General features: G+C 42.3%; 1 protein-coding gene across 1 annotated transcript in view; it reads left to right on the plus strand.

Annotated features, from left to right (window-relative positions):
- Positions 1-1,408: 1,408 nt before the first annotated feature.
- Positions 1,409-16,889, plus strand: part of NUP205 (nucleoporin 205) — an 84,236-nt gene continuing 68,755 nt past the window's right edge. The window contains exons 1-7 of the mRNA XM_040259948.1: positions 1,409-1,643; positions 8,803-8,945; positions 10,176-10,347; positions 13,131-13,275; positions 13,661-13,820; positions 14,228-14,456; positions 16,670-16,834. Coding sequence (XP_040115882.1) covers positions 1,616-1,643; positions 8,803-8,945; positions 10,176-10,347; positions 13,131-13,275; positions 13,661-13,820; positions 14,228-14,456; positions 16,670-16,834 — 1,042 coding nt within the window. The 5' untranslated portion in view covers positions 1,409-1,615. The remainder of the gene's footprint in view (positions 1,644-8,802; positions 8,946-10,175; positions 10,348-13,130; positions 13,276-13,660; positions 13,821-14,227; positions 14,457-16,669; positions 16,835-16,889) is intronic.

Raw genomic sequence — 16,889 nt, forward strand, 5'->3', positions numbered from 1 at the left:
TGCCTTCTTCAGGGGATCTTCCTGACCTGGGGATTGAACCCGGGTCTCCTGCATTGTAAGCAGATGCAAAGTGACTCAGTTATGCACATATATACCTACCTTCTTTTTCATATTTTTTTTAGTATGTTTTATCACAGGATATTGAATATATTTCCCGGTGCTATACAGTAGTGCCTTGTTGTTTGATAAATTCTTAATAAATATCTGGATGTTGCTACTGCTAAGTCGCTTCAGTCGTGTCCGACTCTGTGCAACCCCATAGACGGCAGCCCACCAGGCTCCCTCGTCCCTGGGATTCTCCAGGCGAGAACACTGGAGTGAGTTGCTATTTCCTTCTTCAATGCATGAAAGTGAAAAGTGAAAGTGAAGTCTCTCAGTCGTGTCCGACTCTTTGCGACCCCATGGACTGCAGCCTTCCAGGCTCCTCTGCCCTTGGGATTTTTCCAGGCAAGAGTACTGGAGTGAGGTGCCATTGCCTTCTCCGCATGTGACAGCAAATGGTAAAGACTGTATTTTAGTTTGAAAATTAGCAAACTAAAATTCAGCAAGTGAAAAAGAAGGTCTGGCTATTTGGAGGTGCGTTGGTCACGACTGAGTGACTTCACTTTCACTTTTCACTTTCATGCGTTGGAGAAGGAAATGGCAACCCACTCCAGTGTCCTTGCCTGGATCATCCCAGGGACGGGGGAGCCTGGCGGGCTGCCGTCTATGGGGTCGCACAGAGTCGGACACGACTGAAGCGACTTAGCAGCAGCAGCAGGCAGGAAGATATTTGGTGTTTCTGAAATGATATGTTTGGAAATTGCTTCAATATAATCTCCCATGTTGGGGGTGACGTACAGGAATTGACCAGTCATTGAAAGTGAGCATTCATTATTCTAATTTTGTACACATCTGAAATTTTCATAATAAAAAATTATGATTAATTGCATGCAACTATATCACACAATATGCTTGGTATATAGATGAAATGTAATGAAAATTTAGTTTGTAACAGGTCAAGTTGCTTTTTGAGGTTTGTCACCGTACACCCCACTCAACTCCCCAAAGTAAGGGAGTGATGCAAGGAAGATTTAAAGTAGAATTTTTGAATTTACAGCTTTCATAATATCATAAGTGGGTGTCATTTCAATAACTAATATTTTTCTGTTCAGTTAACTGTTTTTGGAAACATTCTCCTGTTATTTATTTTTCCTTTTGGATGACTTTCGTGGCACGCAGGATCTTCTTTCCCCGACTAGGGATCGAACTGCGCTCCCTACGGTGGAAGCACGGAGTCTTAATCACGGGACTCCGGGAAGTCCCTAGCTAGCCTACTGGAATCATTAGAAACTGAACTACAAGTCCCAAAATGCACTGCACGATGGACGTCAACTCGAGGACCCTGCGTCTCCGAACTAGTTGCCCTCGCCTTTACTTGAATGGGAATAATCCCAGCGAAAATTGACGTCTGTGACTCAGAGCATATTTTCGAGTATCCGTACGCCTGGGTCGGTCGAGAGTGCAGTTCGAGAGGGGCAGCGTGGTACCTTCCCGATCAGGCGTCGCCCCGGGCAGCCTCACTCTCTTCTGGGGCTTCCGTGCGGCAGGAGGGCTCCGTTATTGCGCCTCCAAGATGGCGACGCTGTTGGCGGTAAATTCGGGTAGGTGCGGCCGGGGCAGAATGCAAGCTGTGGGCAGGGTGCTGACCCGTCCTTTAGGGAGAGACCCAGCCAGTGAGTTTTCTCAGAGTCCAGGACCCCACTTGTGCATAAGTGCCCGCTGGTCCTTAGCTCCGGGGCTAGAGTCCCGCCCCTCCCCAGTTTGAATGGCGCGTGTCGGCACTGCGGCTCTAGCCCTAGAATTGGGTCTTAAGGCTCGAGACAGGGAGGCTTGGTCCACTGGAACAGGACGGGCACTTCTCATAACCAGGGCCTAGTCTAGTGCCTTCCATTCCCTATCCCAGTATGCGTCTGCGGTCCGAATTCCTGCAGGACTTGCAAGTCTCTTTCAGTGGGGCCAGGAGACCGGAGATATTTTTCAGCCACGAGCGCAGGCTTAAAAAGAAAACTCCCACCTCAAAATAGTCTCTGGGGCCCCTCTAGGTTGGGTGGGCGGGTGGGTGGATGGGTAGTTCTACAGAAAGCGAGGTCCCTTGGTTATGAAGCCTGCAATCCGGAAGGTGGTCCAGAGGGCCGTGACTCCCGGCTTGGCTTTTGTGGCCCATGCCTGGATGCTCCTGAACCCTTTGGAGCAGTAGACCGTCGGGGACGGGCAGAATCTGGAAGAGAGAGAAGAAAGTTTGAAGGACTTGGATTGGGTTCTCTTGTCAATTCTCAGTCGGGCGCTTACCCCCCGCACCCCCACCCGTACTCCTGTCCCCACCTGGGCATTTGAAAGAGTGGGTGCATTCTGCTTGTCACAATTCGTGGGATGCACTGCTGGCGCCTAGCGGGCGGGCCGAGGATGCCAGAAGTGCTGTGGCGCCCGGAACGTGCCTGGTAAATGAAGAATTTCCTGCTTAGAATACCTTGAGTGAGCCGTGCTAAGCTTCATGGGTAGTTAAGGGCACATCTGTGTGGTAAATGCTTGTAGAGCATTTCACCCAGGACTCTTTTTCTGGGCGCCTTTTCTTTCTGTCTCTGACAGTCTTTTCTTGTTGCTTATACATTATTTTCATGGGCTTCCCTGGTGGCTCCGCAGGTAAAGAATCCGCCTGCAATGCGGGAGCCCTGCGTTGCAGTGTGGGTTCGATCCCTGGGTTGGGAAGATCCTCTGGAGAAGGGAACAGCTACCCACTCCAGTATTCTGGCCTGGAGAATTCCATGGACTGTGTATAGTCTGTGGGGTTGCAAAGAGTTGGACACTACTGAGCCACTTTCACTTTTCACTTATTCTTTTCACATGACTGATATTTTTGAAAACTTGTCTAAATCTGACTTTTGTAAATCAAACCCTTCCAGAACCACTACGATAAATTATTTTGTAATAATGAATTCTGTTTATTGAGCACCTCCTTCTCCCAGGCACTAGACCTAGAGTTGTGCTTTCATTTAGTCCCAATTATACAACTCTGGGGTGGTTGGTATTAAATACATCATTTTACAAATTTGGAGATAACAGTCTTAGAGTGCATAACTTCTTCAAGGTTATACAGCTAATGATTTAAAGCCAGCCCCCCCCCCCCCCTTGAAGCCAGTCTTTGATACTTAAATTTCTACATGAACCTACTTGTGAAAGTGTTAGTCGATTGGTCATGTCTTGACTCTTCGCAACCCCTGTGGACTGCAGCCCACCAGGCTCCTCTGTCCATGGAATTCTCCAGGCAAGAATACTGGAGTGGGTTGCCATTCCCTTCTGCAGGCAATCTTTCTGACCCAGGGATCGAATCTAGGTCTCCTGCATTACAGCAGATGTTTTCCACGGTCTGAGCCACCAGGGAAGCCCTACTTAAGCAAAACCTAATTCATTTCATTACATAGTATTTTCATGTATCTGAATGTTAGCAGTGAAGTTACTTTCCTAATATTGCTGTCCTGTCCTCCCACCCAGATATAAACTTAAAACAAGTTTTGCATGTTATATGTGTGGTTATATACTTTTCTTTGGAGAAGGCAATGGCACCCCACTCCAGTACTCTTGCCTGGAAAATCCCGTGGACAGAGGAGACTGGTAGGCTGCAGTCCCTGCGGTCTCGAAGAGTCAGACACGACTGAGCGACTTCACTTTCACTTTTCACTTTCATCCATTGGAGAAGGAAATGGCAACCCACTCCAGTGTTCTTGCCTGGAGAATCCCAGGGATGGGGGAGCCTGGGCTTCCGTGGGCTGCCTTCTGTGGGGTCGCACAGAGTCGAACAGGACTGAAGTGACTTAACAGCATACTTTTCTTTAGTATATACTCATTATAAGTTACTATTCTTAAACATAAATCATTGAAGGAAACTGCTGTTGCCAACAGCTGCAAAGAGTATACATTGTATAATAATGCCTTGTGGCAGGAGTGTTTAATTGGCCACATAGAAAGGAAACATTTTTAAGAGCTGAGTCAGGAGAAATTTTTTTATATATATATACTTATTTATTTATTTGGCTACACTGGGTCTTAATTGTGGCATGCGAGATCTTTAGTTGTGACATGCGTGATCTAGTTCCCTGACCAAACATCAAACCCGGCCCCCTGCATTGGGAGTATGGAGTCTTAGCCACTGAACCACCAGGGAAGTCCCAGAATATTAAAAATAAAAAGAAGATGTCCAAGAAAGTAACCCAAATGCCCATTGACAAGTTAATAGGTAAATAGTGTGGTCTGTACATCTATAATGGAATGTTATTCAGCTTTTAAAAGGAAATCTTGTCCTATACTACAACTTGAATGCACCTTGAAGACTTTCTGCTAAGTGAAGTAAGCCAGTAACAAAAAGACAAATACTGTGTAATTCTATTGATGTGAGGGATTGAAAGTAGTCACACTCACAGAAGCAAAAAATATTGGTTGCCAGAGGCTGAAGGGAGGGGGAAATGGGAGCTTGTTTAATGGGTACAAAATTTCAGTTTTGCAAGATGAAAGAGTTCTGGAGATCTGTACAACAGACACTCTACTATACAACAGTATGATTGTCCTTAATGCTACTGAACTGCATACTTAAAAACATTTAAGATGGAAAATTCTATGCTATGTACTTTTTACCACAGTTCAAGAAAAAACTTAAACATCTTAGAATTGTAGAAAGGGAAAAAACTAGATTGTAGAGTTCAAAGATCTATGCTTGAGTTTCAGCTGCATGGTTTACTAGTATTGTGACCCATGTCAGCCTGGCTGAGTAGACCTATAGGCTTGTGAGTAAGCAGCCGTTAACACTGACAATCCTTGGAGGGCTGTCTGGTCACCCCTGTCCTGTTCATAGCATTGTCTATTTCAGACCTTTCCCACAAAAGCTCATCAAATCTTTAACCTCCAACTGATCCCTTAGTCTCCTAGTCACACAGAAAGAAGCCAAAAGGCATGAACTCCTTTTTCACCCTTAAAGCTACAAAGGTAGGTATATCTACATCCTTGAGTTAGTTTCCCTGTTTTCCTGTCTAAGGTAGATCCTACCCTTTACAGCCTTATCCCTGTTACTTCCTCCTCTTGTCGATTTGCCTCTGTGTCTTGTTCCTTTTCTTTCCACTAACTGCCCTCTTTTTTGATTTCATGCTGCACCCCAATTACTGTCCTCTTGCTCCTCTTCACAGTCAGATCTTTCAAACATTCATCAGTATTCACTGACTGTTTCCATACGTTCTCCTCTACCCACTCTAGTCTCTTGTTGCTGTTTAGTCACTAAGTTGCATGAGACTCTTTGTGACCCCGTGGACTGTAGCCCGCCAGGCTCCTCTGTCCATAGGGTTTCCCAGGCAAGAATACTGCAGTGGGTTGCCGTTTCCTTCTCCAGGGGATCGTCCCAATGCAGGGATTGAACCTGCATCTTGTGCCTTGGCAGGCAGATTCTTTCCTGCTGAGCCACCAGGGAAGCCTCTCTAGTCTGTTCCCATCCTCCTAAACGGCTGTCAACTTTTACATGCTTTTCTGTTTCAGTAAGTCCAGCAGACATGTGAGATCTTTTTCTCACTTGATCTTCAAGGGTAAGACCAAAATCCTTAGCAGGAGCTAGTCAGCCCTGCATGGTGTGCCACTTGCCCCCCTTGCGAACCCTCTTGGTACTCTGCCTCTCTTGGCATTTTCAGCAGTTTGAGAATGCAGCATTTCCTCTTGCCTTGGGAACCCATGTATTGTCCTTTTTCCCTGGAGTGTTATGTCTACCACCTTCCACTCCCCCTTTTATCCTTCGCATTTCAGCCTAATAACCATCCCCTGCTTAGTGCATCCTTGCCTTCCCTGATCTCCCCGGCGAGGTCACCTTCCTCTATTGTGTGGTCTTTGCCCTGGGTGCTTCACTGTCATGGCCCTTACCCCATATCGGAGATTGCCCTGAAGTGTGACTGTGTGGGAAGTGTGCTTCCCCACTACACTGCGAGCTTATGCATACCTAGTCCATGATGAATGAGTGAATGGGTGGGAGTTTTGATCTGTTATTGGATACCTTCCCGTAAAAGGAGGGAAGTAGAATTTTCTCTAGAATTCACTGAACTTATTTAAGCTATGTATACTGCAAAGAATCGTTCATGAGAGGTTCTATTAAGTATTATTTTTACAGACAGTCTATTTTTGTTAGCTTTTTGTCAGATTTTAAAAATACTTGTGGTAAGGCAACTTTCACATTTGCCTACAAGTCAGTTTTCTTTTTTTTAAATTATTTATTTCTTTTAATTTGGCTGCATTGGGTCTTAGTTGCCAAATGTGAGAGTCAGTTCCCTGGCCAAGGATTGAACCCGGGCCCCCTGCATTGGGAGCACTGAGCCGTACCCACTGAACCACTAGGAAGTTCCTACAAGTCAGTTTTGATAACTTTCCTTCATACCGTGCCAATCAGGAGCCAGTTCTGACTCTACCAATAGCTCTCGCCTTTCTGTTTTCCTGCCCTCATCCTGCTTAAGGTTCCATCACCTCATGAGCAACTTACCTACCTATCATCCTTGGATCCTGACCCTTCATATTCTAGTTAGTCTGTCCATCACACCATTGTCCCGGTTTATTGTGTCTTCTGGGGCTTCCCACGTGGCTCAGTGGTAAAGAATCTGCCTCCCAGTGCTGGAGATGCAGGTTCAGTCCCTGAGTTGGCAAGATCCCCTGGAGAAGGAAATGGCAACCCACTCCAGTGTTCTTGCCTGGAGGATCCCATGGATAGAGGAGCCTGGTGGGCTACAGTCTACCAGGTCTCAAAGAATCAGATACGAGTGAGTGACTGAGCATACATGCATTTTGTCATCTACTACTTGAATTCCATCTTGGCCAGGAAGACAAGGCTCAAACCTTCTTGGTCCTCAGCAGCTGGACAGAGCCAAGAAAATGATCTCTAGGGAAGTCAGGTAGCCACCATCCAACTGGCCCCTCATAGGCAGTCACCAGGATCCAGGGTCGGGTCCTCATCTTCGCAGGCCCGGAGCTGTGATATTTGTTAGTTGTATCCAGAGTCAAGTAGATGCCAGTAATTTATTTTCTCTACTCACCCTCAGACAGATATGTAAACCAGTATGTCAATTAATTGATCTTTAGTAGGAAGTACACCTGCATGGGTCCTCATTTCCTGAGCACATTTTATTCTGGAAAGTTTATATGACATGCTGTATTTTCCATCAGAAGATTGGCAAGTTTAGAGTCAAGATGGGAAAAGCAAAGCTGGGAGTTGGGTGATTGTTCTCTATGCAAGATCGAGACAAGTGATCCCCATTCGCTCAGATCCCCATAGCAAAGACCTGACACACAACTTCCTCCCTGCCCATCACATCAAGTTAGATGCTTCCTTTTGTATGTTCTCACAGGACTCTACTTCATCATACCTTTCATTAGACTGTTAGTTCGGTTTTGAATTCTCATTTAATGCCTGTCTTTCTCATCAATGTATAAGTTCCATAACCCCAGGGATCCTGTCTGTTCTGCTTGCTGTATAGTCCCTGGCACCATGGAACGTCCTCAGTACAATGAATGAATGCTCCAGCTTGACTGGTTTAGTCTGTCCTCTTCTTGCACGTCGGGCTTCCCTTGTGGCTTAGCTGATAAAGAATCCACCTGCAATGCGGAAGACCTGGGTTCAATCCCTGGGTTGGGAAGATCCCCTGGAGAAGGGAATGCTACTCACTCCAGTATTCTGGCCTGGAGAATTCCATGGACTATATAGTCCATAGGGTCACAGAGTTGGACATGACTTTGCGACTTTTACTTTCTTGCACATCCCTTTAAAAAAATTTGCACAGTACTTTGCTGCCTTCTGACAACACTGTTCATAAGATTGTAATGCATTTAGTTAGGTTACAGTTATCTTGCATGTCTTTCTGACTGTCCTGGTGACTTTAGTGGGATTTGTGTTTTCTTAGATATCAGTTAAACATGTTTGCAGCCCACTCTTCATGATTTGAGCCATGGTTAGTGCATCAGTTGAGTGAGTGAGTGGTTTTGGTTAGTTTCCCTTTCAGAGCCTTTATTAACATATAGGGGTACTATGTCTGATTGTTTGCAAACAGAAACTTTGGGCTTCTGTGTCATATTTTTCAAACCGTACTTAGTAGCACATAGCAATAGCTCTGTAAGTATTACTTCTTATTCTTAGTATCTTTACAAAGAAAAATGTGATCCTTTATTAAATGAGTTTACAGAAGAATTCTGTGTTTCTATGCTGTTTTTTAACAGCTAGTGTCCCAGCCAAAGTAAAATACTTTTTTTCAGCTTCTAAGTTTTACAGACTCTGGTTCCTCCTTCCCCCATTCCTGCTTTTCCTCTGGATGACAGAGAGGGAAGGAAAGGCAGTTACATTTATTGAGTGATTTTGATATGCCAGACACTGTGTTGTGTGTTTTCCTTAGTTTATTCTTAGTCGATTCAACCGTAAGAAGCAGGTGATGTCCCTATTTTGTATATAAGGAAACTGAAATTCAGAGAGGTTAGTTTCTCACTGCATGTCACATAACTAATAAAGTGACGAAACCAGGTTCCACTAATGCTTCAGTTTAAAGTCAGGATTTACTTTATATTAAGGTGGGTAAAATGATGTTTGTGTTATTGCTTGTGAATTCTAATACTCTTTTATATTAATGTTTGGGTTGTATATATAATTCCTTATATTTAAAAGTTTCTGTGAGTGTGACTAAAATGCGTAGACAATAACTTTGCCTTCTTTTCCAAATGCATGTTCTACTTGATGCTGATTTTATTTATTTTTCCTTTAAGCCGCTAGTCTCTGGGGCCCTTACAAAGACATTTGGCAGACTGTGGGGAACGCTCTTTGGAGAAGACAACCTGAAGCGGCCCACCTCCTTGACATGATTTTGAAGAAGCACAAACCTGACTTCATCTCATTGTTCAGAAACCCTGTAGGAGATTTTCTTTTTTTGCTTCTTGAATTTGCTTTTTCCTTTCAAGATTGAAGGAGCAAGAAAATTCTTAATGCATTTAAATGCAATGTTACTTGTTCTAGTCTGTTGATTCAAGTTTTTTCTAAAGATGGAAATTTCCTAGGAGCAATTATTCTTTGTGTTCTCCATGGAAGTTAATATAGCTTTTAATTCTAGCTAGCAGGTATCTTGATAGTATTTGAATACGATTTTGGAAGGTCTACATATTCCGGAAATAGAAGCCTTTTTGGAATTTCTAACTTGCAGTTAATCCATCTAAGCTTAGTAAGGTTGATTATTTTATTTATTTCCAGGTACACTTCAACATTTTAATTCTTTATAACATTGTGTAAGTAGTGTTAACTGAATGAGTTAATTCTTACATATCGTTAATCACTGCATCTTGACATACTTTTCAATGAGGAGTAGATTACTTCAGTGGTGGGGGGGTTCATATTTGGAAACTCCTTTCCCTGCTGTTTGACAGTTTTCTTTATACACTAGCAAGGCCATCTAAGAGCTATTTATGGGTTTGTCCTACCGGAAAGAGCCCTGGCCTGGTAGCCAGTTGAACTGAGTTCCAGTTTGGCTCTCCCACTGAAGAGTTGTATGACCATAGGCAAGCCACCTGACTTCTCTGGGCATCAGTTTTTCCCTTCTGCAAATAGAGAAGGTGGATTAAATGACTATATGGCCTTTTCAGTGTAGAAATACCTAAGATTTTATGGCCCATTGAGTAATTCTATACTATGTTATGTGTTAAATATTTTGCAGGTAAATCTTTTTGCAAATAAGACTACATTTTAAAATAACATACTAACAAACTATCATTAATCCTCCTATTTACTTCAGCAGTTCATTTCCATTTGCTGTCTTCCACTTGAAGATTCATTGTTTTTATACTTCTTAAAGATATGATTGGAAAGTTCCTTAGACACTTGAAAAGTTGGGTGCTGTTTTGTGTGATTTCTCAACCTTTCCGAGTTGAGCAGAAATAGTTATTGAGAAGGTAATCAGAGTGTAAAAAGTTGAAAGGGATGTAAAATGTTACCTCATAAAGTTCTAACTGTAGATCATATGATAAGAAATACTGTTTGTCTTCTTACCAGACTGCTTTGTGAATGAACTTCTCTAGGTAAAAGTTTAACACCTTGTTTCCATGTGCCATTTTCATGAAATGATCCTATTTATTTATTTTTACTGTTGTAGCCAAAAAACGTTCAACAACATGAGAAGGTTCAGAAGGCCAGCACAGAGGGAGTCGCCATTCAGGGTCAACAGGGAACCCGACTTCTTCCCGAACAGCTCATTAAAGAGGCTTTTATCCTCAGTGACCTTTTTGATATTGGAGAACTGGCAGCTGTTGAACTTCTTTTGGCTGGTAGGTTGACACTTAACCTATAGTAAGGCAGTACATACATATAAAATTATTCACATGTAATTTCAAATATTACACCATTTAGATTCCACAGTAGTTTCTAAAGATGCAGTTTATTTCATATTCACAATATTGCCTTTTGTTTATCTTTGACTAATGGGAAGGTTTTAGTTTAGTGGTCAGAATTGTTTAAGGAAATTTAACTGTTTTAAGATAGACTTTTTCTCTGTCATTGACTCGCAAAGAATAGCTGACTGCATCTCAGACGTTTTTATAGCACAGAGCATTTCTTGTCATACAGTGAGTAAGAAGGTAAGGTCACTGCTTTTTTGGCGTTTCTTTTTGAGGGGGTGATTCGGACAATGAATAGGTAAAGAATATTCATGACTGAGTGAAGTTGCTCAGTCGGGTCTGACTCTTTGTGACCCCATAGACTGTAGCTTGCCAGGCTCCTCCATCCATGGAATTCTCCAGGCATAATACTGGAGTGGGTTGTCATTTCCTTCCCCAGGGGATCTTCCCAACCCAGGGATTGAACTCAGGTCTACCTCATTGAGGAGAAGGCAATGGCACCCCACTCCAGTACTCTTGCCTGGAAAACCCCTGGATGGAGGAGCCTGGAGGGCTGCAGTCCATGGGGTCGCTGAGGGTCAGACACGACTGAGTGACTTCACTTTCACTTTTCACTTTCATGCATTGGAGAAGGAAATGGCAACCCACTCCAGTACTCTTGCCTGGAGAATCCCAGGGACCGCGGAGCCTGGTGGGCTGCCGTCTATGGGGTTGCGCAGAGTCAAACACGACTGAAGTGACTTAGCAGCTACCTCATTGAAGGCAGACTCTTTACTATCTGAAGTACAAGGGAAGTTCCTAGGTAAAGAATAAGATAATTTCAATAATACTGAGTTCTAGGAAGGAAGTAAAACAAGGCAGTGGGATAGAGATGGGAGCTGGTAGAGGGAACTGTGTAAGGAGTGTACTAAGGGAAGGCCTCTCTGAGATTGGAGCATTCGATCTGGAACCTATATGATGACGAGATACCAGAGTTGTTGGGGAAGGGTGTTCCAGGGATTGCAGAGCTTGAGGTGAGAGCAAAGGCCTGCCAAAAGACACAAAGACCACAGTGGCCAGAACATCATGAATGAGGGCGAGAGTGAAAGAAGGCAAGGACGTCATAGGAGTCAGATCATAGTCTTGCAGGCTGTGAAAGTTGTTTGGATTTTATTCCAATTGCAGTGGGAAGTTGTTGGCAGAGGCTTTAAGCATAAGAGTTATAGAATCTGGAAAAACTGAAATTATTTGTCCTGCTGCTATATAGAGAAAAGATTGAAATTTCCGTAAAATAAGTAATTCATTTTAATCATAGCTGGGGAGTCATGTGAAGAAGCCAGGTGGACATTTTAATTGAAAGACGGTCTAAAATGTCGGACGATAACCATGCAGCTGCCAGAATAATATCTGGCTTTTGACCTAAGGTTGCATTAAAAGAAGTAAGATATTGAGAATGACTAAGGTCATTTTCCCCTTCTGTGATGGAGATGTTCACTGGGCATACTCCAGTTGTGAGTTTAATTCAAAACTTCATTTACCAAATATTTCTCCTGTGCATATTATGGGTCAGGCACTGTGTTAAGATTCCAGGGATATAAAGATGAATAAAACCTCAACTAGCTTATAAGTTATTATAAGTGAAGTTAGTACACTATACATAAAGGAGCTGATAGTCTAATAACTGAGAAAGACATAGAAAACAGTATTTGTGACCCATTAAGTGCGTTAATGCAGAGTTTGGGGACGGCCCAGTGGGGAGATGTTTAAACTGGCCTCACGTTGTTGTAGAGAAGTCCACAGAGATCTCGAGGCTTACAGTGGTCGTTGAAAGAAATTAGACATCTGCCAGGTGGGGTAGGTGCTCACTCAGAAGACAAAGGACATCCAGACAGAAGAAGTCGCCTGTAAGAACTGTGAGGCAGTGAGCTGAATCTGGGGAAGAGAAGGGAGGAGAGTGTAGGAGTGACTGGGCCAAGGGCAGAAGAAAACCATAGAAAATGAAACTGTGGGCAAGGTTCAGAAAAGACAAAGTAGATTTACTCAAAGGGGAGTAGTGCAAAAGAGCGAGTAAAAGTTGAAACATAAGAAAAGGTTATTTAATTTACCAGGGGAAGAATCTTAAAAATATTTGAAAGATTTTTATCTGAAAGAGAATAAAACAATGGATAGGTGTTTGAAGTAGAGCACCTTAAACCCTGAGGTAGGGCCCCTTCAGTTCAGTTCCTCAGTCGTGTCTGACTCTTTGCGACCCCTTGAATCGCAGCACACCAGGCCTCCCTGTCCAACACCAGCTCCCGGAGTTTGCTCAGATTCACGTCCATCGAGTCAGTGATGCCATCCAGCCATCTCATCCTCGGTCGTCCCCTTCTCCTCCTGCCCCCAAGCCCTCCCCATCAGAGTCTTTTCCAATGAGTCAACTCTTCACATGAGGTGGCCAAAGTACTGGAGTTTCAGCTTTAGCATCATTCCCTCCAAAGAAATCCCAAGGCTGATCTCCTTCAGAATGGACTGGTTGCATCTCCTTGCAGTGCAAGGGACTCTCAAGAGTCTTCTCCAACACCACAGTTCAAAAGCATCAATTCTTCGGTGCTCAGCTTTCTTCACAGTCCAACTCTCACTTCCATACATGACCCTGAGATTTCATAATTTCTTTGAGCATTGGTATCATGATTTTTGTCGCAGCCTAAACACATACATGTTTATTTCCTAAATTATTTCTCACCTTCCTTTTCCAGGAGAGCACCAACAGCCACATTTTCCTGGCCTCACCAGAGGATTAGTAGCTGTTCTTTTATACTGGGATGGAAAGCGGTGCATTGCAAATTCCCTGAAAGCCTTGGTACAGTCCCGACGAGGAAAGACATGGACCCTTGAACTCAGGTCTGTTTGCATTCTAGGATTTCAGGGTTTAATTAGAAATTGCTTGAAGAATTATAATTTTAGAAACAAAACTTTCTCTTTGGTATGTATAATTGAAGTAAAGTGTATAACATAAGTTGAGTAATAAACCCTCCCTTGTTGTGCCAGGAATAACACAATGGTTTAAACCTGTTTTATTTCATTTACAAATGAAATATTACTCAGTTATTTATGGTTAGAAGTTTACTGAAACACAGTGATCTGAAAAGAATGAAAAGAGCTAGGTTATAACTCATCCTGGTTGTTTCCAGTTATCCAACATTATTGTCAAAAGAGTATTTGCTATATCCATGTGATGAGGAAGTTTAAACGCTATCATTCATTGTAACTTGATTTTTTATCACAGTCCGGAGCTGGTTTCTATGACCACACGGTTTACTGATGAGCTGATGGAGCAAGGATTGACTTACAAAGTTCTTACTCTGGTGTCACAGATTGATGTTAACAATGAGTTTGAGAAACTGCAGCGTGAGAGAGGTTTGGGTAGTGAAAAACATCGGAAAGAGGTAAGTGTTCGATGCGTCAGTTCATAGTTGTCTGTGTCAAATCTTGAAGGCAGAAAAGTCATGTCAACCAGAACATTCTTCTAATACATGCGTAGGAAAATTAATAACATATTGAAGTGTGGTCAGTTCATGAAATTGGCTTGCACTTGTTTCAGCCTCTTTCTAGTCACTATGTGCCATGCTGGCACTTTTTCTAGAATGAGGCCTTAAGAAATTGGTTATCCTGTAGAGGAAACTGGAGTTAGGATTTGTTCAGACTTGCAGAGTTGAGATTTAGGGTCCTTTACGGACTCAGATACATTTATTTAGTTCACCTCTATAATAGATAGTTGACACTTTGGAATAAGATCAGGCTTCATAGTAATTCATTTATAATGATAATCATTCAACTTCACCTTTATTTCTAGGTTTCTGATCTTATCAAGGAGTGCAGGCAGTCTCTGGCAGAAAGCCTTTTTGCCTGGGCTTGCCAGTCACCTTTAGGCAAAGATGATACTCTCCTCCTTATTGGACATTTGGAAAGAGTGACGGTTGAGGCCAATGGCTCATTGGATGCAGTGAACCTGGGTCTTCTTATGGCGCTTTTGTACTGCTTCGATAGCAGCTTTATAGAAGAAAACACAGAGGAACGTGATGGTAGTGAACTTTGTATCCATTAATACATTTATTTAAAAAAATCAGATTTAATTGTGGAGATGACAGTTAAGAAAGGTGACAGTCTAACAACTAAAATATAAATTGTATAGTTTATTCTTTTGTGTGTAATTCATCCATATTTGAATATTTAGATATAAGATCACATTTTGAAAGTAATTTCAACCCCGTTTGATGTTTCTTTTATCGTTTGGGATTTTGAAATGGAAGAGTGGCTAAAGGATTTGCAGTGTGTTTGTGAATTAAGCATGCATAACTTGCTTGTTTATTATTTATTCACGTTTTAAACCTTTCATTCTAAGGGAGGATGAGTATAATTTTTAGTAACATATGACCTTTGATGTTGTTTTCTGTGAAGTAGGTAGAATTTCTCTTGTTAACCTTGTAAATGGGCTTCTCTGGTGGCTCAGCAGTAAAGAATCCATTTGGTAATGCAGGATATACATGTTTGATCCCTGGGTCGAGAAGATCCCCTGGAGAAGGAAATGGCAACCCACTCTAGTATTCTTCCCTGGGAAATCCCATGGAGAGAGGAGCTTGACAGGCTGCAGTCCCTGGGGTCACAAAAGAGTCAGACGTGACTTAGCGACTAAACAACTTAAACACCAACCTTATAAACAGTTATTGCTTAGAGCTGAGGATCTTAAGAGTGATTCTGACAAAGGAAGATTATTGCTATTTAATGTCACACGTGCATGGTAAGTCACTTCAGTCATGTCTCTTTGTGACCCTTTTGACTGCCAGGCTCCTCTATCCATGGGACTCTCTAGGCAAGAATACTGGAGTGGGTTGCCATGCCCTCCAGGGGATCTTCCCAACCCAGGGATTGAACCTGCTTCTCTTACGTCTTCTGCCTTGGCAGGCAGGTTCTTTACCACTAGCGCCACCTGGGAAGCCCATTTAATGTCATAAATATTTGTAATCATTCCAACAGTTATCCCCTGTCTGCTCATGATTGTATCATCCCAGTCTGCTTTCGTTAGATATGTGAAGAGCACAGACGGTTCCCATTCGTCTTTGGAGGTCATCCTTAGCCGTTAGCAAAGGCTTATTTAAAACAGCTGTTCTGTACCTCCAGTAGATTGTCGGCTGATACATCATGTCACATCACAAGCAGCTCCTGTGCTTCGTTGTTCAGTTGCTCAGTCGAGTCCGACTCTTTGCGACCCCACGGACTGCAACACGCCAGGCTTCCCTGTCCTTTACCATCTCCTGGAGCTTGCTCAGACTCATGTCCATTGACCCGTGCTACTCATAGGAACGCTGCCAGTTAATGCATTGGTCAGATTTCCTGTATTGAATGAAATGAAGCACAGAATTAAGTAGATGTTGGCTGTGTTAATGGAAGTTTGTAAGCTGGAACTTTGAAATGCTAAATAGAATGAATGCCTGGGAAGTTTCATAGGCTTGGTATTCATTTAGGGTACTTATTTTGATTATCTCATCTTCATCACTTGTTGATCTTTCTGAATATCTTTTTTAACGGGAATAGTGAATTACTAATTCATGTATAATAGTAGACATAAACTTTAAAAATACAGAAAATTAAAGTGTTCTTCCTGGTTTAAGGTTGGAACCACTGAACTAGTTAATCACAGAATGACATCAAAACAAAATATAAGAAAACAATGAAGTAAAATAAAATTCATAGGTGATCAGTGATGTTTCCCACTATTTTAGATTTATTTGGGGTCTTGTGCTTTTTTGAAGTCCCATAGTATAATTGAAAATACCTTAATTATTTGGTTGTTTCATTTATGTTATAATCAGACTAGATGCATGTTTGCAATTGGCATGCTTTGTTTTGATCAGGGTTTTCTTTTTAATATTTTAAATTCAGGCTATTACTTATCTCGTAAAAGTATCTTTCTTTAATCTTTAACCTTGGTTTATATTTTGGTTGTGCACAGAAAAAAATGAGTGGCTGTTTAACTTTTTTCAAATTTGTTAGTAGAACCCGTAAACAAACAAAAAAAACACTGAAAGTAATGAAACTAAAATTTAGGATTATTGTCTTTCTTTCATTTTTAGTTTGTGTACAGTTTTTACAATAGTGTACTTATTTCAAAGATTAATGTTTAATTAGTCTTTTTTTATAGGGATTCTCTGACTTTGTTATTCTTAGATATCATTCCTATACATCAAAAGTGGAAAATTTCTCTACTTTTTGGTATAGTGTCTATTTTTGTTTTCAGATATGATTCATCAACTTCCACTGTTGACAGAGAGACAATACATTGCAGCGATTCACTCTCGCCTTCAAGACTCACAGCCTTGGAAGCTGCCAGGGCTGCAAGCCACAGTGAGACTTGCCTGGGCCCTGGCCTTGAGGGGGATATCCCAGCTGCCCGATGTGACAGGTAAACCACTTGTGGGTCATTTTCTTATGAGAAACGACGTATCTGCATTTACTGT

This window comes from Oryx dammah, unplaced genomic scaffold (assembly GCF_014754425.2).
Source record: "Oryx dammah isolate SB20612 unplaced genomic scaffold, SCBI_Odam_1.1 HiC_scaffold_18, whole genome shotgun sequence".
Lineage (NCBI taxonomy): Eukaryota > Metazoa > Chordata > Mammalia > Artiodactyla > Bovidae > Oryx > Oryx dammah.